This window comes from Musca autumnalis, unplaced genomic scaffold (genome assembly GCF_047663935.1).
Source record: "Musca autumnalis isolate F117 unplaced genomic scaffold, ASM4766393v1 scaffold_3, whole genome shotgun sequence".
In the NCBI taxonomy this organism is placed as follows: domain Eukaryota; kingdom Metazoa; phylum Arthropoda; class Insecta; order Diptera; family Muscidae; genus Musca; species Musca autumnalis.
Window position 1 is genome coordinate 30,394,935 of NW_027411866.1, and position 21,817 is coordinate 30,416,751.

At 35.3% G+C, this 21,817-nt stretch overlaps 2 protein-coding genes across 7 annotated transcripts in view; one reads left to right on the top strand and one right to left on the bottom strand.

The window, feature by feature from the left end:
• flw (protein phosphatase 1 catalytic subunit flapwing) overlaps positions 1-9,540 on the bottom strand; it is a 180,905-nt gene extending 171,365 nt beyond the window's left edge. For 2 of the 6 annotated variants that reach the window (XM_073978708.1, XM_073978705.1), the window contains exons 1-2: positions 9,469-9,540; positions 6,443-7,071 (exon numbers count right to left, since the gene is read on the bottom strand). In XM_073978708.1, coding sequence (XP_073834809.1) covers positions 6,443-6,494 — 52 coding nt within the window. In that variant the 5' untranslated portion in view covers positions 6,495-7,071; positions 9,469-9,540. Of the gene's footprint in view, positions 1-6,442; positions 7,072-9,115 lie in introns of all 6 variants that reach the window. The other 4 variants (XM_073978707.1, XM_073978704.1, XM_073978709.1 and 1 more) reach the window with 2 other exon arrangements.
• A 5,111-nt stretch (positions 9,541-14,651) lies between these two features.
• On the top strand, positions 14,652-16,335 carry LOC141397694 (cilia- and flagella-associated protein 73-like). Its single transcript, XM_073974332.1, has 5 exons — positions 14,652-14,880; positions 14,944-15,266; positions 15,338-15,469; positions 15,708-15,995; positions 16,062-16,335. Exons 1-5 carry the CDS (start codon positions 14,768-14,770, stop codon positions 16,223-16,225), a joined length of 1,020 nt encoding a protein of 339 aa, XP_073830433.1. The 5' UTR covers positions 14,652-14,767; the 3' UTR covers positions 16,226-16,335.
• The last annotated feature ends 5,482 nt before the right edge of the window (positions 16,336-21,817 follow it).

A 21,817-nucleotide genomic window follows, 5' to 3' on the forward strand; every position in this document is an offset into this window, starting at 1 on the left:
AGGTGGAGGAGGGCGTAAGGAAAAGTTGCCGCTTATAATTTTTTGCTGTATATCTTTTGTAGCTATTCATTGGTACTTAAAAGCACCCACACATGTGAATGAGTGATGGAAACACAGTCAAAGATCTACATTTTGACGTGAAAAAATAAAAACAAAAATTACGAAAACAAAATATAATTCAAAAACTGTTTTCTTACAAAAAGACCTTTTTCTTCAGTTTATTGTTTGTGGATTTTTTTCTCTGTTTCGTTTTCTGGTGAAAACAAAACAATAAACATTGTGTAGAAAAAACGTTTTATGGGGGTGGATGGATAGTAGTTGTTGGAAGGCTAGATGAAAAGCAACACATTGAACAAACTTGAACCATAGTCATAAACACGTGCATATAGTTCCACATAATTATTGTTGTTATAATTAAAGGTATCATGATGATGTTCATAAAATCGTCATTTACATTTTCATTGTCTACATCATCATGGGCATGGAGTATCATGGACAATCAGCATCATCATTATCATTTTGGGTCGCTGAGGCCCCCGTCATTGTTATGGTTTTGAATAAATGCATTTTCAACAGCCCAGCGCCATGCCAATCATGTTGGATATTCAAAACTGTTTCTATTTCGTTAAGTACTTTGTAATTTAAATTTAAATTATCTATTCTGGCTTTGAAATAATGTTTGAGGTTAAAATAGCTGCAGAATTCTTGAAAAATCAAATGTACCTAATAAATGTTTATTCATTATTTTTCTATATATAACAAATATTTACAAACTTGAAATATTTGAAATGAATATTTGAAATAAATTTTGAACATTCCAAAAACTGCAACCCTTTTCGGGTCATTTTACAAAAAAAACAAATATTTTTTTTTACTACAAAATGTCACCTTAAACTCAATTTAAACAAATGTATAAATTGCGCATCTTTATCGCCCACATCATGATGATGACGATGATGTATGGACATATTGCTGGTACTGCTGCTCCTCCAGCTCATACGTTGGTTGCATTCAGAATTTCCATTTGAATGCTTAAATTTGTTCGTTTGGAGCCGTTCGTTCATTCATTTCGTTTTCATTTAATAAAAAATGCTAATTAAACTTTTTGAACTGTATTTTCCAACATTGTTATTGTTGTTGTTGGTTGGTTGTTTGCTTGTTATTAGCCAGGCAACAGCAGCCAGCCAGAAAAGTAGATGCAGTAGTTTCCATTTGTAAATTATGGAAGAGAACCACCCAAGCGTCAAGCTAAAGCTAGCAAGTAAAATAAAAATACGCTTTCAAATGATTCACAAGAATACAGAAAATAAATAGAAAATCAGCAGCTCATTGAGAATCATGTGCATATGTGGTGGTCATAGCAGGTCGAACATATTTATGTGGAGATTTGAATTATTTTACAAATAAGAAAAATTATAAAAACATATCTCAGATAGATATGCTGTGTACTAATTAGGAATAACAACTAATTAATAGGAATTTCACAATTACGAACATTCAATATGATGAAAATTGAAAGGTGCTACAGGCCGAGAACCCATCACAGATCCCATATCATTAAAACGTGCAACGGAGGGCATCCTCGTGACGCCAACGTGCCACCTTCATGAGGAGAGGAAGATTTTATCGGTACTTCAACACAAGATGTTGTCAATGCAGTACCTGATTGCATTTTACGTTGTTAGCATCATTGCCATGTTCTAGTGGACAGACTTCTCCGCACAACCACGGAGGGCGAGATCTTCATGAACTGGAGAGGAACAAAGAGAGGGCATCCTCGTGACGCCAATGTGCCAACCTTGTGAGGAGACGAAGATTTTACCGGTACTCCAACACAAGATGTTGTCAATGCAGTACCTGCTTGGATTTTAAGTTTTAGCATCATTGCCATGTTCTAGTGGACAGACTTTTCCGCATAACCAATAACCACAATAATCACGCCAGGAGAGATCTTCATGATCTGGAGAGCTACAAAGAAGAGAACCACTATCAGGCTGACGTGAATAGCATTCACTCTAATATAGTTGCGCAGGCAGTGCAAGGGTATAGTGTGAATGCCGTACTCGGAGACCATCCCCCATCTATTGCAGCAGAAGAACACAACCTGCCAGCCCAGATAAGATCCAGACAATACAGCCGCCTCAATTCATATTGGGCCCGCATTGATGGCACGATACCCAACACATGCCCTGCATGTGGATTGGGGCCACACGACACACTGCATTGTTTGCCTGACCAGATAACCTGATTCTTAGCAGGTGTCTATAGCAATTCCCTGGATCTACGTATTTCATAGAAGCTGAACGAATATTGCAGTGTCTTCCAAGCTGAAATCTTTGCGATCAGGAAGGCCGCGGAACTGATTAACAAACATGAGAGGGGATATATTTGGACCGGTGACTATCTTTGTTGATAGTCAAGCGGCCCTAAAATCTCTCAGGCCCCTTTATATCAAGTCGAGGGAAACGAGGCAGCCGACGAACTGGCACGCTGCGGATCGGAGTCACAAAATATTGAAATCGACAACTCCATCAAGCCACCATTGTGCCACTTCACGAGTTCTACCTTAAAAAGATCTGGCACGTCGGACCGTGCTGTAAGTTGTCGAAGTCAATCTCGCCGGCAATCTCAAGATGTAGAACTGCGTTCTTTACTTTCACTTAGCAGTGATCAGGATTGCTAGGGGTCATTACTGGCCACTGCCCTATAAGATATATGATGTCCCCCTTCAGGATTGAATACTGCAGGCTATGCGAAGGCGGGAAAGACACTGAAACGATCGACCACTTTCTCTTCCTGCCGAGGATGAACCACCACAATTTACAATGGATGATGTTGCCAACCAGTTTTTCAATATCCAGGATGAACACAATGGACCTCAAGGTCTCCGAGTGGAGTGGCTGCCCATACAGCAGCTGCGCATCCTATAACTTAACCTAACGTAACCTGATTCTTATGGGCACAGCCAGTCAAGGTTGCAGAGTTTTTGAGTCTGCATACAGAGGAACAACAACCAGATAATTGAAACAATATACGAATGAACACATTTGCACAAAAACAACAACAAGCCGTTATAAAAAATCCGTGATCAACAAGTCCATTTTTCAGAACTAAATGCTATTCTGACAGATGCAGTAGACAACGCCATCCTGTACTAGAGGACCACCAATGTCCACTTACCTAATGACCACAAGAATTCTTTCGGTACAAAATGTGCAAACGATCCTCGCAGCGCCTAACTTAAGCAAAATGGTAAACTTTTGTGAGAAAATGTTTTCCAATATTGACCTTCTTGGAACTTCATGTACGTTTGGAAGAATTTTTACGATATGCAAAGTTTCAATCAAATCGTATACTCAATTCGTAGGTTTTCGTGCTCAAGTGCCGCAAGTTATTTAGAGCTTTTGGGACATTAATTGCCCCCGAACACAACCTGCTACAAACAAAAAACTTGACGGTCCGAGAAAAGTTCTCAAACTGAACTTGTGCCTACGATTTTCAGATTTTGTGTTGGAGGTACCCGAAAAAGCTGACCGATATAGTCCATATTCGAACATAATCTATGTCTGGAAGAAGTATTATGATTTGCAAAGTTTGGGCCAAATCGAGTTCCACCTTCGAGAGTGTTGGTGTGCATCATGTTAACGAAAATTATTGAACTTTTGTGGGGAAGGTGCCCGAAGGAGTGAACCGAGAGCCAAATTTTGGTGCACTCTAGCCTGAAAGATAGGCGGACATGGCTAAATCTACTCCAAACTTTCTGGAACGGTTTTCGTCTAAACATACATGGGTTCTGAAACTATTATTTCGCTGAGGCACTTTTTCATAGGTTTTGTATATACCGTCATTAGTCCAAAGCCTGAGGTTATAAAAATGGTAGAAAGGGACGATAATAAAGAATCAGACAGCCGGGGCATATAGGGACATACACACAACGGCGGTGATATGAATACAGAAAACTACGAAAGCTCTTTGAAACTTTTTTGGTGTAAGGTCTAGATCTTCGAATCAGTCCAAAAATTCCAAGGCTTATTACACTATCTACCATAAGCATTCTTCGCAAATATGCCGAGAATTTTGGAAGCGGAGATTGTGGATTTTAGCAGAATCAACTTCTTCAAAGAACACAAAACGAGAAAATGGAAAACCGAGCATTTCATCTGCCGAAATGGTTGATGAAGATGATTTCCGAGGAAAAATCATTGAGCATAATTGAATTTTTCTTCGCCCTCATCGTTAGAAAATGATCATGAGGAGTATGCCAACAAAGTAGGCTTCGACAGAACAAGCTTAAATATGTAAGTATCTAGCTAAGGGACCCAACAAATCCAAAATATGGTATCAACAATCCTAAAATGGGATGTGAATCAAGATCGCATATCCGATTTCTATACCTACATTCTATATTTCTATACCATGAAAGAAAGTCCGAAATCTCCGACCAAAGACCAGTTAGTTTCAGTAAACAGTTAAGGGAATCGAACTATCCTATTTTAGTTGAAATCGAAATTTAAACTTTGATAGTTCACCTTTTTATTTAAAAATGGATTTTTTTTTAATTCCGATTCGCTTTAGGACAAGATTATTGGTTTCTTAATGAAATCACAAAAACATGTGATGATCGTATTATTCGTTTTCGAGCTACAGGGGGCACCGCATACTGCTTTATTAAAGCAGTGTTTTGTAGGCGGCCATTTGTCAGAACACTGTGCAATATTTTTCAACAAAAAAGTTCCGAAAGTAGCTCAAGGTGTGTAGCTTTCAGATGAAAACAAAATCTTCTAAAAAAGTTTAGTAGATTTCTTGTAAACAATTCATGGAAAATGTCTTTTTCGTGCTCAATAAGTGACCAATACCCCTTAATACACATGTTCGGGAAGTATGAACTTTGTATGGTAAAATTCTAAATCATTCGGATGGTCTCCTCTAAGCGAACTAGTTCCCAAGAAGCTGTTTGGAAATATATTACACTGCAAGGATGTCATTAGGTGTGTTCGTTTACTCAACAATTTGTACAAATTTGTACAAGTCCAGTAACTTCTTGTAAACGACCAAGGTCTTTTGCATTGTACTGCAGAGTAAACGAACAACATCCAGTAACAATTTGTACAAAATTTAAGTAAACGAACACACATATTGACTACTACAATACGCATAGACACCACTGGGAAAGGAATAAAGTATGTATAGCATGTTTACACCAGAGCTTTTTGCCGAGTTTAACCACTTTATGGATCATTTATTTAACGTATAAGCAATGGAATTTGCTATTTAAATCCACTGATCAATCAACAATCAAATTACGATTAATTGTCTGTGTTCAGTGACAAAAAAGTGTCATTAGGTGTGTCTTTTTGCGTGATAATTTGTAATAATTATAACGAAATATTACTACATGCTGTCTTTTTACACAAAAGTTCAATAAAAGTGAGCGAAATGAGAGAACAATTTTGACAGTTCTTTCATTTTCCCACACACAAAAAATAAATGCAGCAAACAAACAAAATATGTTTGCAATCAGACATATTTGGTCTGTTCCTTTACTTTTGAAAATGGTAAAACCGGCAAAAGTAGTAAAAGTTGTAAACTGCTCCCATATGAATTGCATTGTGTCAAAAGTAAAGGAACGCTTTTCGAGTAAAAAGTGGCAAAACTTGAAGATTCTTGCACGTAAAGGAACAGAGCTATTATTTGTTCCCTACGGTTTCTTTCTCCGTGTGCAGCAACGGTTATCAGCTGAGTTTCAATCATCTGTTAATGGTCAGCTGTTCAATGTTTATGTGATTTATGTGAAAAAATGCTGCAAATATTGATTATTTTATTAAACTATCAATTATTTCTTATTAATTTTACATAAAATTGGAGACGTTTCTTACTGCTTTGGATTTTATTTTTCTTTCACACAATGGCGCCAATGTTTTTGTTTTGTAATCAATTTTTATCTTGCTAAAGTTTACTAAATTCTGTCTTCCTACACATTTGATCCTGTCTCCGTTTCCGTATAATTGTTCTTACTCTTTGAAAACAAGTTACTGAGTAAATCTTATAAGAAAGTAAAAAAGACACAACTATTATTGATAAACCGCACGATCGTAGTATCTTAGGATCTACAACTAGCAATGATATTAGCTAGATACTGATTTCGGAAGAGTTCTCTTCAATTCCTGCTAGCAAATTGTGTATAAATGTGAAGTGCAAAATATTGTGAAGTCCCTGACATTTGTTTGTTTATTTCAAGCTAAAGCACATCAAGCAAGACTTGTCTTACAAAACTATGTATTTTACATTTTTGTGTAAAAGTGTGTATCAAATAAAAGTAGATGTTATCACCAAGAATTAAAAAATAAAATAAAATACAAAATTGCACCTAGCACAGGTATTTAAATGAAAGATTTACAGATAATAATGATTAATTTTAATAAAATAAATACTTTTCACTTACTTTCCAGTAACCGCTGTATCAAACTGTCAACATTTAGATCAAAATCCGCCATTGTGAATGATTTTCTCTGATTACAGTGTTGTTGTTATTGATTGATGATGGTTGATGTCACTTGTTGTTGATAATTTTCAACAATCTTCTTTCTTATATGAAATGACAAATCTCTGCTCTCTTTCTCGTTTAAATTGTTTCTCCTCCTTATGTGGACTCTGCAGCTTCGTTTGTGTTTATTTTTGAAGAAGGAACTTAATGAATTTAATTGTGTATTTAATTTTGCCGTTGTTTTACTTTGCACTGACGTCGTTTGCTTTTGTTTGTTTTTTGTTGTTGCTGTTCTCTTATTTGGTTGTTGAATTACTTCACACTTCGCCAACAATCAATTTGTTTTGTTTCTTTTTTTAAGTGCACTACACACGCAACAACAACAAGAAAAATAATAACACAAGTACACTTCCCTCTCTCTCGCACTCATCAGATAGACGATCCACTTGGAATTTTGTTTGTGGCGATATCACTTTTGTTTTTTGATTCACTTTGTAAATTTTCTAATTGGAGTGAAAATATGGTTTGTTTACAATTAGAATTTTTAATTCGGAATCTTGTTTCTGTTATTCACATTCACATAAAATCTACAAAGAGAAATGAAAAATAATAAATAAGACACAACATAAATATTTAAAGGTAATAGGTGTGTATCAATCGCAAACGATGAAAACCGCAAGGAGCCGGCTTAAACAGCAAATTTGTGGTTATGGACACAGAAATATCAAAACTCATGTTACATAGCACGCTTCAGATAGATTGCAAGGGTATAAATGTTGCGACACACTTTAAGGAAAACCAGGTCATCGAGAAGAGAATATGTCATGTCCGAAAAGCAAATTCTCAACTTTTTTTATAGATCTTTGCGCGAATCATTCTGAAACTTTTACCACTGTTAGCTGCTTTTGTTTGTTTGATCACGACGGTACACATTTTTTAAGGAGGAAATCAATAATTCCGTCATTTTGGGTCATTAAATTTCAAAAATTCCATGTTCGTAAACAGATAAATGACCGACCATTTAGGCCGGCCATTAAGGTAGAACATATTTTAATTTAAAAGTGAATAAACGCTGGGTTTGGTTGTGTAAACGCCTTGCCTGAAGTATAAGTGTCTCCAAATAAAATGTGGTGGGAGGAATTTATGGTTCCCGGGGTGAAGATTAGAAGAATAGAATCTGCTGTCCGAATTTAGTTGTAATATACACCTTTTCGAGGAAATAGGTTTTTTTCCAAAATGGAAAATTCAATAGATATTCAATCATGGGCGTAGCCAGGAATAGCTTGATCCTACAAAACAGTTTATTCGTATGTAAAAAATTATAAATATTACGAAAAAACAAGTCTCTTTACGGTCATTCTATCGGTAAAGGTCTAGTTCAGAAGTCTTCAATTGATAGATGATAGACGTCTTTTGTTAAAAAGGTTATTTTTAAATATAAACTTTATTAATTACCTATGTCATTTATGGATAGAAGAGGCCTTCAGAGATTTTCTATGGATAGAAGACCACTTTCAGAAGTCTTCGATTGATAGAAGATCTCTTAGAAACCTTGTTATGGACAGAAAACTACTTCCTGGCCATTTCTATGGACAGAAAATAACTTTACGAGGCCTTTTCCAAATAGATGACCCTTCTATAGTTCCTCTGTAGGTAAATGAACCTTTTAGGATTGGATTTCCTATAGATAAAAAATTCGATAGGTCATCTAAAGATAGAAGACGCCCTAAAGAACTCTGCTATAGATAGAAAAATTCTTTAGAAGGTCTTCTATAGATAGAAGATACTATCAAAACCCTTCAAGAGATCTCTTATAGGCTTTAAACCAATTTAAGAAATTATTTATGAATAAAAACCATCTTCAAAACGGTACAAAGTTTTTATGGACAGAAAAGTCCTTCACATAGCCTTTTATAGATAGATGAATCTTCAAATGCATTTGTAGATTAGATTGCTGTACATTCGTCAGGATTCAATACTCCCTTCAATTTGCTGGTGTCGAACTCAAATCATTTTGTTTGGAATTTTTGATTCAACCAGATATCAGGGTAAAGCCCATTACCCACCAAATGTGTATGACATCGTGATCTGGAAATCTAGGTCTACTTCTGGTAAAAATTTCATTGGGATCCAAATGGGGCGGTCTTCCGCAATTTCATTTCTGGCATGCTTATAACATGAAATTTTGTCTGTATATTTCCTTCATTCAGTTAGTGTTGGAAATAAACAGATTTTTGGCCATCGCATGGATTGCTAGACATTCTTAGCCAGCTTCTGGTAGTTGTGTTAATAATTTGTTGTTGTTTCCGTCTGTATTTTCGTTATTTTCTCATCTCATGTTTTTTATGGAGTAGGGGTAATTGGAAGCTTCTCCTATTTGCGCTGGTATAAGTGATTCACTTTTTTTATATTTTTCTCCACCCGATCATCGCCGCGCACCAGAAACCAAATGAAAAAACAACAAACCGAATACGAAAAAAATAACAAAACACGCACACCACACAAATCCAATTAGTTTCTATCGGCGTAAAATGAAGACAGATAAAACAACAACACACACGCGAGCAAAAAGACGGAAAAAATATACAAAAATAACCCAATAAACTACAATGATTTTGCACCACAACTCACAAGAAGGGTGTGGAGGAATTGGAATTTTCTTAAAAAAATAATGATGCTTCGTTTCTTTTTTTTCTTAACTCAAATTCGTTGGAAAATATATTTTTCACAGTATTTTGATTAATAATCTCCTCCCAAAAATCAAAAAATTCTTCGTTGCTTTCTTTTTCAGCAGTTTCTAGTTCACCCAACAGCACTTTTACAATTTATTTTTCAATTCTTCATAAGCATATTTTTTATTTTTTTGGTTTTTATAAATTTTCTTTTTTACTTTTGCTTTTCCGTGTTAGCTCAGCTTTTTTCCAAAAATATTTTGATTGTATCACCCCGTTTCGCTTGCACGATTCACAGTGTTTTCCGCTTACCGATAAAACTTGAATTCGAACCAATCACAATGAACGTTTTTTTTTGACTGCCTTGCCGAGATTGGTGCTGCCTAATTAGAAAGAAGAATGAAAGAGAATGCTAAAATAAGTGCAGTCAATTTATGGAAGAAAAAAATGGTGCCAATGTAAGTGATACCTAATACAGATACGTGCGATATGAAACGGCAAATTGAGCTTTTCTACGCTGTAAACACATCCAACGTTTGAGTAAAGTTTTGTGTTATTTCTGGGAGATGAATAAAAGACAAAGTGCTGCCATGTTTCAATTTTGACAAGTTTTTTGAAAAACAACAATGTGGCTGCCGCATTAAAGTTAAACATACGAGTTTATGGCGAAAAACATCTATTTTTAGTTAACATCGAAATTTTGGCTTTGGCAGTTTAACATTTTTTATAATATTTGGTCTTTATAAAGTGGTAAAAGTCGTAAAAGTTGTAAAAGTCGTAAACGGTTTTCATATAAATTTTGTGTACGGGAACACAAATGAACTGTTCCCGTACTTTATAAAGTGGTAAAAGTCGTAAACGATTTTCATATAAATTTTGTGTACGGGAACGCAAAATGTGTGAAAGTGGTAAAAATTTTAAAAATTTTTTAGTTCTGGAACAGAGCTATAATTTAACATTTTTTGACAACGTATTTGCTGAGGCCTTTAAACATAATTTAACTTTGTTGGGACAACGCGTGTCACACAATAAAAATGGCGGAGATGTCTTTGCTTTTGTTGACATTTGACAATTGTTTTTATTAACAACAATACACAAAAGTGCAATTTACTTTTTCGAAAAATATGTACGTGTGACTACGGACTTATGGGCCAATGTGGTGTTTTACATTTAAACGATTGCTCGTACGAGATTTTGGTTATTTCTTTGGTTATTCTTGTTAATGGGTACTTTACACGATATGTATTTTACATATGGGTTGTCACTTTTTATATATAAAATGTATACGCAAAGTGACAACCCATATGTAAAATACATATCGTGTAAAGTACCCATAAGCAGAGTTGCAAAACATAGTAAGAGAAATTGAAAGAAAATGTAGTTTTGCAATGAATTGGTGCATAAAAAATTATTTAACGTATAAATTGATTATTTTTTATAGCCCTGCGTTTACAAATGGCAGGACAGTTGACTTCATGTATTGATTGTCAAAATCCCACAACTTGCCTGTGTGACGTAGGCGTCCAGACAACTGCGAAAACAGTTGTAAAATTATGAATGAAAATCACCGATTTCTTTTTGTTTTCCGTTCACATATTTTGTTTTGTACATATTCTTTTGTTTTCAGCACATTTGAAATATCATCTCACTTCTTTTTCATAAAAATGTTAAATATTTTTCAACCCGGCTGTCTGTGAAAAACTGATGGACAGCTGAGAGACAAACGACAAATGTATACATGTGTTAGTAAATCAGAGTTGTATTTGAAGACCAACTGTCTGGTGTAAACGCCTAGTAAGCATTATAAAATTTGTATAAAATATTTTTATAAAATACCTTCTTTTTACATTAAGTATTTTTAACAAAATGTACGCTTGGTACCATGTTACAAAAAAATTCAACCCTGTGTGTGAAATTTACGAATATTATCAAAGAGGAGACAAAATCTCGTACGAGCCATCGTTTAAATGTAAAACACCACAAATACATACGGTCCGTTGTGTGACGCGTTGCGCGTTGAAAACAACAACCACATGAAAAATGTGTAAAGGCTTCTACACATACGGCGCGTTGAGCGTCGCGTTACAAATACCACATGAAAACTTCAACAACAAACTTGGCATCACTTACACTTTTTTCATGTGGTTGTTGTTTTAACGCGTGACGCGACACACAACGGACCGTATGTGCCGGGGCCATATGTGATGCCAAGATTGTTCTTGACGTTTTCATGTGGTTGTTGTAACGCAGCGCTCAACGCGCCGTATGTGCAGCGGCCTTTACATTCTCACATTCACAAAATAGATTTTAGTTTAAGAGCAGTACACATTGTCAGTTTTGAATGTCGATATTTTCCAGTTATCGATAACTGTCTAACCGTCCAGCAACCACAAAACATTTTGTGGTTGCATGATGAATGACAAAAATGAACGGCCACACTAGCAAGCACCAACAACGCTGTCAAGCTGAAAACAGATACAACGTTTGATTAAAGTTTTGCGTTGGGCGTCGAGAAAAAAACAACAACAACAGGGCGACGACGACACCAAAGTCCAGCGTTTATAGCTGAAAGCACATACAACGTTTGAGTAAAGTTTTGCGTTGGGCGTTGACAAGAAAACAACAACAACAGGGCGACGCCGACATCAAAGTCCGGCGTTGATGTGTTTGCCTGCATATATTTCAAAGTCCCGGGCCACACTACAGTAATTTCACTGAAATTTTGATATGAAATTATGCGTCTCTAGATCGACGTCCATAGTAGAGTAAAATCATAAAATTGCTGTAGTGGGGAATTCGATTTAAGAACACCTAATTTCATGAAATTTTTTAATGAAATTCACGCTAGTGTGGACCGGGACAAATGAATTTGAATTTTTCGGCATCAAGCCCAACAGTGTAAAAACGGCCAAAACGACACAAAACTTTAAACGTTGTATGTGTTTTCAGCTTATCTGTTTGTCGGCATATATTTCAAATGAATTTGATTTTTTCGGCATCATGCCCAACAGTGTAAAAACGGCCAAAACTACACAAAACTTTACACAAACATTGTATGTGTTTTCAGCTTCATTCAAAACTGGCAATGTGTACTCAGCTTTAAGGGTTTTTATCCGATATTGAATTTTTAAAAAGATAATCGATACTATCGATGTGTAAGTGCTGCCAAGTTTGTTCTTGAAGTTTTCATGTGGTTGTTGTAACGCGGATCGTGTGTGCCGAGCCCTTTATATTTAACTTTAAAGTACAGTACACATTGTCAGTTTTGAATGACGATTTTTTGCAATTATCGATAACTGTCCAACCGCCCAGCAACCACGAAATATTTTGTGGTTGCATGATGAATGACAAAAATGAACGGCCACACTAGCAAGCAACAACAAAGCTGTCATTCAAAACTGACAATGTGTACCCAGCTTAAGCTGAAAACAGATACAACGTTTGATTAAAGTTTTGCGTTGGGCGTCGAGTAAAAAACAACAACAACAGGGCGACGATGATACCAAAGTCCAGCGTTTATCTGTTTGCCGGCATATATTTCAAATGAATTTGAATTTTTCGGCATCATGCCCAACAGTGTAAAAACGGCCAAAACGACACAAAACTTTACCCAAACGTTGTATCTGTTTACAGCTTTAACGCGTCAGCCATACCTAGCAAAAAGTTTGCATTCGCGGATGCTGTTGAATCACTACAAGTGTACAGTACAAGTGCCGTTGGAGTACATCTTTTTCTATGAATTCACTTATGAATTTTACAAGGGAGCGCGCAGCTAGGATGCACTCCATTTTGCTTCCACAGCACACAGCTATGACGCACTCCATTTTCGATTCAAATCACAGCTTTTGGTGTAGTGTTTTGCATTGAATTTGAAGGCACTCTTCGGATTGTATTTTTAGTCAGTCTAAACATGCAATAAAAATGCAAGCCATTGCGAAATATCCCAGAATAAATAAAATGCATTTATTATTTGTGTAAAACAATAATACAAGGAACTTTATTATATAAACACAAGGTGTGTTCGTTTACTCAATAATTTGTAAAAATTTGTACAAGTCCAGTAACTTCTTGTAAACCACTAAGGTCTTTTACATTGTACTGAAGAGTAAACGAACAACATCCAGTAACAATTTGTAGAAATTTTGAGTAAACGAACACACACACAAATTAAAAAAGTTTCCATTAAATTCAATCACATTTGAGTTTACTTTTTCCGTTATCCAATTAATCCAAGCGCATCTGATTTTGCTTCATCATCCCCTAAAGGTTTTTTATGTTGCCTTCCCATCACTAGTTCAGCTTTCGCCATTTACTCCAACTGCACTCCACTCCATTAAAAATTTCCGCAAACAAGTTCGCAACTTGAGTTTTTATTTATTTTATAACAACTTCTTAGAAATGTATACACTCTCTCTTATTTTTAGAATACATGATTTCAACCAACAGTTTTTTTTTTTTGTATGGATCTCTAAAGCAACTGCTTATAAATTGTATCCAACGGAGTGCATTTTTCATAACTCCGTGTGGACTGCATCGAAGGATGTTTTGAAATCATAACTCCACATGCACAACTTCCAAAATTTTTTGCTGGGTATTGTTGTTTTTCAAAAAACTTGTCATCATTTACACTTTTTTCATGTGGTTGTTCTAACGCGACGCTCAACGGACCGTTTGTGCCGAGGGCTTTAAGGCCGCAGCATGAACATGACATGAACTCAACTGTCCTTTCATGTGTAAACGCAGGGTTAGTATCATGCTTGGTACAATTAAGGTACAAACACAATGCATTTTTCTTGCTTGCGTGGCTTCATTTCTGGTGGAAGAATAAAAAACGGCCGAGACGAAATCGAAATAGTTTGCTTTTTTTAATTTACTCTTTTACTAGAGCATAGCGAAGAATGCAACCAACGTTTGGGTAAAATTTTGTGTCATTTCTAGTAGAAGAATAAAGAAAAATTGAAACTTGGCAACACTTTGTCTTTTATTCTTCTATCAGAAATGACACAAAACTTTATACTATGTTTACATTTACGAAATCCACTCGATTTCAACTGTCAATTCCATTGCTCAAACGTCAAATGAAATCGAATCGATTTCAGATGAGTTTTCATTTGACGTATACACAAAGGAATTGACAGATGAAATCGAGTGGATTTCGTAAATGTAAACATAGTATTACTCAAACGTTGGATGTGTGTTCAGCTCAGTTCAATCAGGAGGGTTGATCCATTTCTACCTTGGTAATTGTACCATGATATCATAGCTCTGTTCCTTTACGTTCAAGAATCTTCAAGTTTTACCACTTTTTTCTCGAAAAGCGTTCCTTTACTTCAGACACAATACAATTCATATGGGAGCAGTTTACAACTTTTGCTACTTTTGCCAGTTTTACCATTTTCAAAAGTAAAGGAACAGACCACATGTGAACATAGCTTTATAATAAATACAACCCTTCATAATATTACATTCATTATTGTTATGGCAACGCTGTAAACTGTTTGTTGTCATAACGGCAGGTGTTTTTTTAAATATATTAAAAAAAACAACTTCATTCTCTACTTCGTACCCAAATATCGTATATCATCGAAATTTTTTAACACATTTCCTAAAAATGCCACGCCTTAAGCCAACAACCAAAGTAGATGTTATTGGTAATTTGGATTTGAGTCCTGAAAAGGCTGTTGGAGATTACATAGAGTCCAAACAGCAAAAAGCATTTTTTGTGTAAGTCTGACAAAGGAACAAGCATAACAAGGAATGGAGACTAATTTGTATTTTACTTTTCAGGAAACCTCCAAATTGGGATTCAGCTGGTGATTCCATAGAATTGCTTTACATACGAAATGAGCGTGAACATGCTGCCATGATGCGTTTACAAGAGGAAATGCTTGAAAATGCCAAAACTCAGGCAGCAGGAAATGCTGCCCGCATTCGCAAGCTGTACAAGATACATGCCAATTTGCGAAAACGTTTCATTGAGGTGAATAATTTCATAAAAGATTGCTCGGATAAGAAACGTATTGCCGAAAAGAAGGTGGCCGAAGAGACGGCAATGCACGAAGAGTTGAGGGAACAAATTGCCAAGTACAAAACCAGCATTGAAGAACTAAGTGAGTACATCTCTGCACAAAAAATTACATAGTAAATAAAGGTTTCTAAATTTGTTTTTAATTGGTTTAAGCCCATTTCCGCGACGTTTTGAAAGCCACGGTTAAAGAATTTGAACCCTACGAAAAGGTTTTGGAGGAAGTTGTTGAGAAATCGGATATTTTTGAATCGGTTAAAGATTGCATGGATCGATGTGATGCTTTAAGTAAGTTTGAGAACGCAAATCCTATAAAGTTCCTTAGCCGCGATCCACACTAGTACGATTTTTATGCAATAATTTCATGAAATTCGGCGTCCTTAGCTCGAGTTCCCCACTACAGCAATTTCAAAAAATTACTTTAGAATGGAACTCGATGTAAGAACGCATATTTCATGAAATTTTGTCAATGAAATCACTCTAGTGTGGACCGGGACTTACTGTTTTTGAATAACTTTTTTCGTAGTGCTTGCCCAAGTGGAGATTTCCCGTTTGGAACAGGAAAAAATCCAAGAAATTGAGGAAATGCGTAAACGCATGGTCAAGATAACCAATGAGGCAGCTCTCACAGTGTTGGGTCTTAAAAATGATCTAGCCGAATTGGAAAGATCCTACAATCAGGCTCGTGCCGAATGTTCAAAATGGGAGAAAATTATGGCCAATGCCAAAGATACAGTCGCCACCCATGATTTGAATAAAGATCGTGCTTTGGATGGTATCCACTACATGTATCGTTTGCTGTGCAAAAGGAGAAGTAAGTACTGACATTTTCAGATATTTTTGTAAGCATATATATACTAAATGTTCTGCTTTGTCTCAGACGTGGATCCCCTATATCAACGTAATGATATAGAAAAACAACTGGATTATATCAAAGACGAAATTGAATTGCTAATTGAGGTCAATAAAGAATGTGCAAAACAAAAGGGTAAATGGAAATCAACCACCACTACAACATCAGAGAAAATTGTTAAGAAATCTTAAATTTGAAATAAGTGAATAATTAATAATTCTCATATAAATATTCTTTAAAATTCAAAACACATTTTCTATATTTTTTCTTCTGCACTTAAAATTGGACCATTAAAGTGAAGCAATAAAGGTTTCGGCACATAAGAAGACTTGTCGGTTGGCTTTCATTCCGCTTCATTTCTGAAAAAAGAATACAAAAGAAATTGGCTCGGCCTTATGAGAATTGAAGCGGGTCTGTACCTAGGCCTTAACCCACTTAAAGCCACTGGTCGTTTAAACGCCACAAAAAATGGTTGCAAAAATTGACGTAAATTTTGGGTATTTTCGCATATTTGGTGTAGTTTTTTGCATTTTGTTATAGTATTGTCTGTTATCTATCATTCCATGGTTATAAATCTTCATTTGGTCCATGCATTTCCACGCAATTGGTCTAAAACGCAAGAAATTCAAAAAAATCTACTTTTTTGTAATTTTCGACTTTTGATGAAAAATTTAAGTATGCGTTAAAAATTTAATCATAAATGTTACATTCATATAATGTCAGGGATTTATTAGGAATATAGTAAGAGCATTTTCTTTGCCAAAAACCAAGGGATTGTCATGTAAGAATACACAGATATTAACCTTCCAATTTTCCAAATTAAATTTTTAACGCATACTTACATTTTTCATCAAAAGTCGAAAATTACAAAAAAGTCGATTTTTCTGAATTGTTTGCGTTTTAGAGCAATTGCGTGGAAATGCATGGACCAAATGAAGCTATATAATGCTTTGTTTACATTTATGAAATCCACTCAATTTCAAATGTCAATTCCATTGCTTAAACGTCAAATGAAATCCAATGGATTTCAGATGAGTTTTCATTTGACGTATACGCAAAGGAATTGACAGTTGAAATCGAGTGGATTTCGTAGATGTAAACCAAGCACAAGCATGTAATGATAGATAACAGACAATACTAGGTGTGTTCGTATACTCAACAATGTGTACAAATTTGTACAAGTTCTGTAACTTCTTGCAATCTGCTAAGGTCTTTTGCATTGTACTGTAGAGTAAACGAACAACATCCAGTAACAATTTGTACAAGTTTTGAGTAAATGAACACACATACTATAACAAAATGCAAAAAACACACAAAAATATGCGAAAATACCCGATATTTACGTAAATTTTTGCAACCATTTTTTGTGGCGTTTAAACGACCAGTGGCTTTAAGTGGGTTAAAAAGCACCAAAAATATCATTTTCATAAAAAAAATTTAAGTTTTCACGCAAAAATTCTCAGCGCTAAGTGGTTTAATATATCTTCTACGCATGTCGAAATTCGTGTGAATTATACAAGAATTAAGCTGAAAACACATCCAACGTTTGGGTAAAGTTTTGTGCCATTTCTGGTAGATGAATAAAAGTCAAAGTGCTGCCAAGTTTCAATTTTTCTTTATTCTTCTACCAGAAATGACACAAAACTTTACTGAAACGTTGGATGTGTTTCCAGCTTTAATGTTTAAATAATTCGAAATCGGATTAAAAAAAATCGAAATTCCTACAAAAATGTCCTTTCCCAGCAAAAAGTTTGCATCCGTGGATGCAGTTGAATCACTACAAGTGTACGGTACATTTGCCGTTGAAATACATGAATTCACTTATGAATTTTACAAGAGAGCGCGCAGCTAGGATGCACTCCATTTTGCTTCCACAGCACACAGCTAGGATGCACTACATTTTCGATCCAAATCACAGCTTTTGGTGTAGTGTTTTGCATTGAATTTAAAGGCACTCTTCGGATTGCATTTTAGTCAGTCTAAAGATGCAATAAAATAAAAAGCCACTCGCTTAAAGATCCATACCAGCACCAAACAATTTGTTGATCCCTACCCGCCGCTGGCGAAATCATTTATTCTAAAAATAAGAGGGAGTGTATACATTCTAAGAATTTGTTTTAAAATAAAGATATAAAAACTTAAGTTGCGAATATTTTTGCGGTGGTTCACGAGACGGAAATTTTTAATGGAGTGGAGTGCAGTTGGAGTCCATGTCGAAAGCTGACCTACTGATGGGAAGGTAACATAAAAAACCTTTAGGATGATGAAGCAAAATCAGATGCGCTTGGATTAATTGGAGAACGGAGAAAGTAAACTCGAATGTGATTGAATTTAATGGAAACTTTTTTTTAATTTGTGTTTATATAATAAATTTCTTTGTATTATTGTTTTACACAAATAATAAATGCATTTTATTTATTCTGGGATATTTCGCAATGGCTTGCATTTTTATTGCATCTTTAGACTGACTAAAATGCAATCCGAAGAGTGCCTTTAAATTCAATGCAAAACACTACACCAAAAGCTGTGATTTGGATCGAAAATGGAGTGCATCCTAGCTGTGTGCTGTGGAAGCAAAATGGAGTGCATCCTAGCTGCGCGCTCTCTTGTAAAATTCATAAGTGAATTCATAGGAAAAGATGTACTCCAACGGTAAATGTACCGTACACTTGTAGTGATTCAACTGCTTCCGCGGATGCAAACTTTTTTTGGGAAAGGACATGTTTGTAGGAATTTCGATTTTTTTTAAATCCGATTTCGAATTATTTAAACATTAAAGCTGAAAACACATCCTACGTTTCAGTAAAGTTTTGTGTCATTTCTGGTAATTTGAAACTTGGCAGCACTTTGCCTTTTATTCATCTACCAGAAATGACACAAACTTTACCCAAACGTTGGATGTGTTTTCAGCTTAATTCTTGTTTAATTCACACGACTTTCGACATGCGTAGAAGATATATTAAACCACTTAGCGCCGAGAATTTTTGCGTGAAAACTTAGTTTTTTTTTATGAAAATGATATTTTTGGGGCTTTTTAACCCACTTAAATAAAGCCACTGGTCGTTTAAACGCCACAAACAATTGTTGCAAAAATTGACGTAAATATCAACAAAAACTATCGGGTATTTTCGCATATTTTTGTATGTTTTTTGCATTTTGTTATAGTATTGTCTGTTATCTATCATCCCATGCTTGTGCTTGGTTTACATCTACGAAATCCACATGATTTCAACTGTCAATTCTTTTGCGTATACGTCAAATGAAAACTCATCTGAAATCCATTGGATTTCATTTGACGTTTAAGCAATGGAATTGACATTTGAAATTGAGTGGATTTCTTAAATGTAAACAAAGCATTATAGAGCTTCATTTGGTCCATGCATTTCCACGCAATTGCTCTAATAACAGCGTGTTTTTGTAAAAAGTTTTTGCCCATTCGTTCGTCGATTTCATCAACGAAGACACAATTTGGTTTTCATAGCGGTTGACGTTTGTATTCGTGTGACCAACAAATGAAAGCTTTTTATTTTCGTATTTTTTTTTGGTTTTCGTAACAAAATCAGACGAACGAATACGTCAAAAATAAACGAATGAAAAGACCCATCGCTTTGAATGAAAATTAAATAATTTGAGTAATAAATGACACAAAACACACGAAAACTGGAAGGGAATGCAATTTTATTTATTTCCATAGAAGCACACGCGTATATGTACATCCGTTTCTTCATGTTATCAAAATTATTTTTGGACAAATTTGATTACAATTTTTCTTATTTTTTGTTTGTCATCTGTTTATCGGGGTTGCCATCAAGTAACACATTTTACGTGCAGATGCCTATGCAAAATTTACAAAATATGTATCATGGAAACCCTGAAATATAAAAGCTTTTCTGAAATAGACGAAAGCTTTTAAATAAAAACGAATGGTTCGTAAAATTTTACAAGAACCAAATTTTGAACGTATACGTTTTAGTACGAACGGTTCGTGTGACAGGCAAGCATTTTTACAAAAACACGCTGTAAGCAATGGAATTGACATTTGAAATTGAGTGGATTTCATAAATGTAAACAAAGCATTATAGAGCTTCATTTGGTCCATGCATTTCCACGCAATTGATCTAATAACAGCGTGTTTTTGTAAAAAGTTTTTGCCCATTCGTTCGTCGATTTCATCAACGAAGACACAATTTGGTTTTCATAGCGGTTGACGTTTGTATTCGTGTGACCAACAAATGAAAGCTTTTTATTTTCGTATTTTTTTTGGTTTTCGTAACAAAATCAGACGAACGAATACGTCAAAAATAAACGAATGAAAAGACCCATCGCTTTGAATGAAAATTAAATAATTTGAGTAATAAATGACACAAAACACACGAAAACTGGAAGGGAATGCAATTTTATTTATTTCCATAGAAGCACACGCGTATATGTACATCCGTTTCTTCATGTTATCAAAATTATTTTTGGACAAATTTGATTACAATTTTTCTTATTTTTTGTTTGTCATCTGTTTATCGGGGTTGCCATCAAGTAACACATTTTACGTGCAGATGCCTATGCAAAATTTACAAAATATGTATCATGGAAACCCTGAAATATAAAAGCTTTTCTGAAATAGACGAAAGCTTTTAAATAAAAACGAATGGTTCGTAAAATTTTACAAGAACCAAATTTTGAACGTATACGTTTTAGTACGAACGGTTCGTGTGACAGGCAAGCATTTTTACAAAAACACGCTGTTGCATGGTTTAATAAGAAAGGTTAGCCAAAGCTTTATGTCAATTTAATTTTTTTCATTCGAGTATACCTAAAACTTCAAAACAATATAAACAAACTGTGTATGTGTGTGTGGTGTTTGAATAATATCCCAGCAAAATAAATTGGAAGTAGTGCAATGTAGACTAGTTCTTTCACGGCATGTTTTTATGCAGTTCAAACGGAGTCGTGAAAAAGGCACTCCATTCCTCACATTTTAACCGCATTTGGATGCAATCCAAACAATCACATCCATTTGTCACATTTTAACAACATCCGGAGGCAGTTCAACGGAGTCGTGAAAAAGGCACTCCGTTCACTACATTTTATTAGCAGTTGTTAGAGATCCCTACATGTACATAAATCAGTTTGTTCATCTCTACAGGCAGCGGAATACATTTCCAAAAAGAGATAATCGTGTTAACGTTTCCAAACATTTGTTAATACAAACTAAATAATATTTAATTTGTGAACATTTTTCCGGTATCTCACGAGAAGAAAATTTCCCAATGGAGTGCTGTTGGAGTACATATCAAAATCTTAACTGGTGATGGGAAGACAATATCAAACCCATTTAGCAGATGAAGCAAAAGCACTTAAGGCCTCGGCACATACGGCGCGTTGAGTTTTGCGATGCGTTACGCGCTGATATGTCACACGCGTTAGATTTTGCTAACGCACATGAGACGCGCCACCAACACACCACTAAAAAACATATGTTTTCTGAATGCAATAGTATGTGTATGTGTGACGCGCTCACAATTAGAAATTTGTTTGAAAACAAAATCTGGAAAATTATTTATCTTGATGGATATTTTAACAATACGCTATTATGCAAATATTGCCTACGGGTTATATGAGGCTTTGAAATGTTTACCAAGACCAAGAAGGTTTTGGGTGAGGCCTCTCTTTGAACGTAGGGATGAGGACGGCTTCTTTGCTCTGGACTTCGAAAGACTATATAATACTGACTTGGAACAATTCCAACTTTTGGTAAGAATGACGCCCGCAGTATTTGATGTCCTCTT

What these genes read in the sequence shown, in the direction of transcription:
- LOC141397694 (XM_073974332.1), top strand. Translation starts at nt 14,768, where the DNA reads ATGCCACGCCTTAAGCCAACAACCAAAGTAGATGTTATTGGTAATTTG. An exon ending in CAGCAAAAAGCATTTTTTGT is followed by an intron (nt 14,881 to 14,943) that starts GTAAGTCTGACA and finishes TTTACTTTTCAG; the next exon opens with GAAACCTCCAAATTGGGATT. An exon ending in GGATCGATGTGATGCTTTAA is followed by an intron (nt 15,470 to 15,707) that starts GTAAGTTTGAGA and finishes CTTTTTTCGTAG; the next exon opens with TGCTTGCCCAAGTGGAGATT.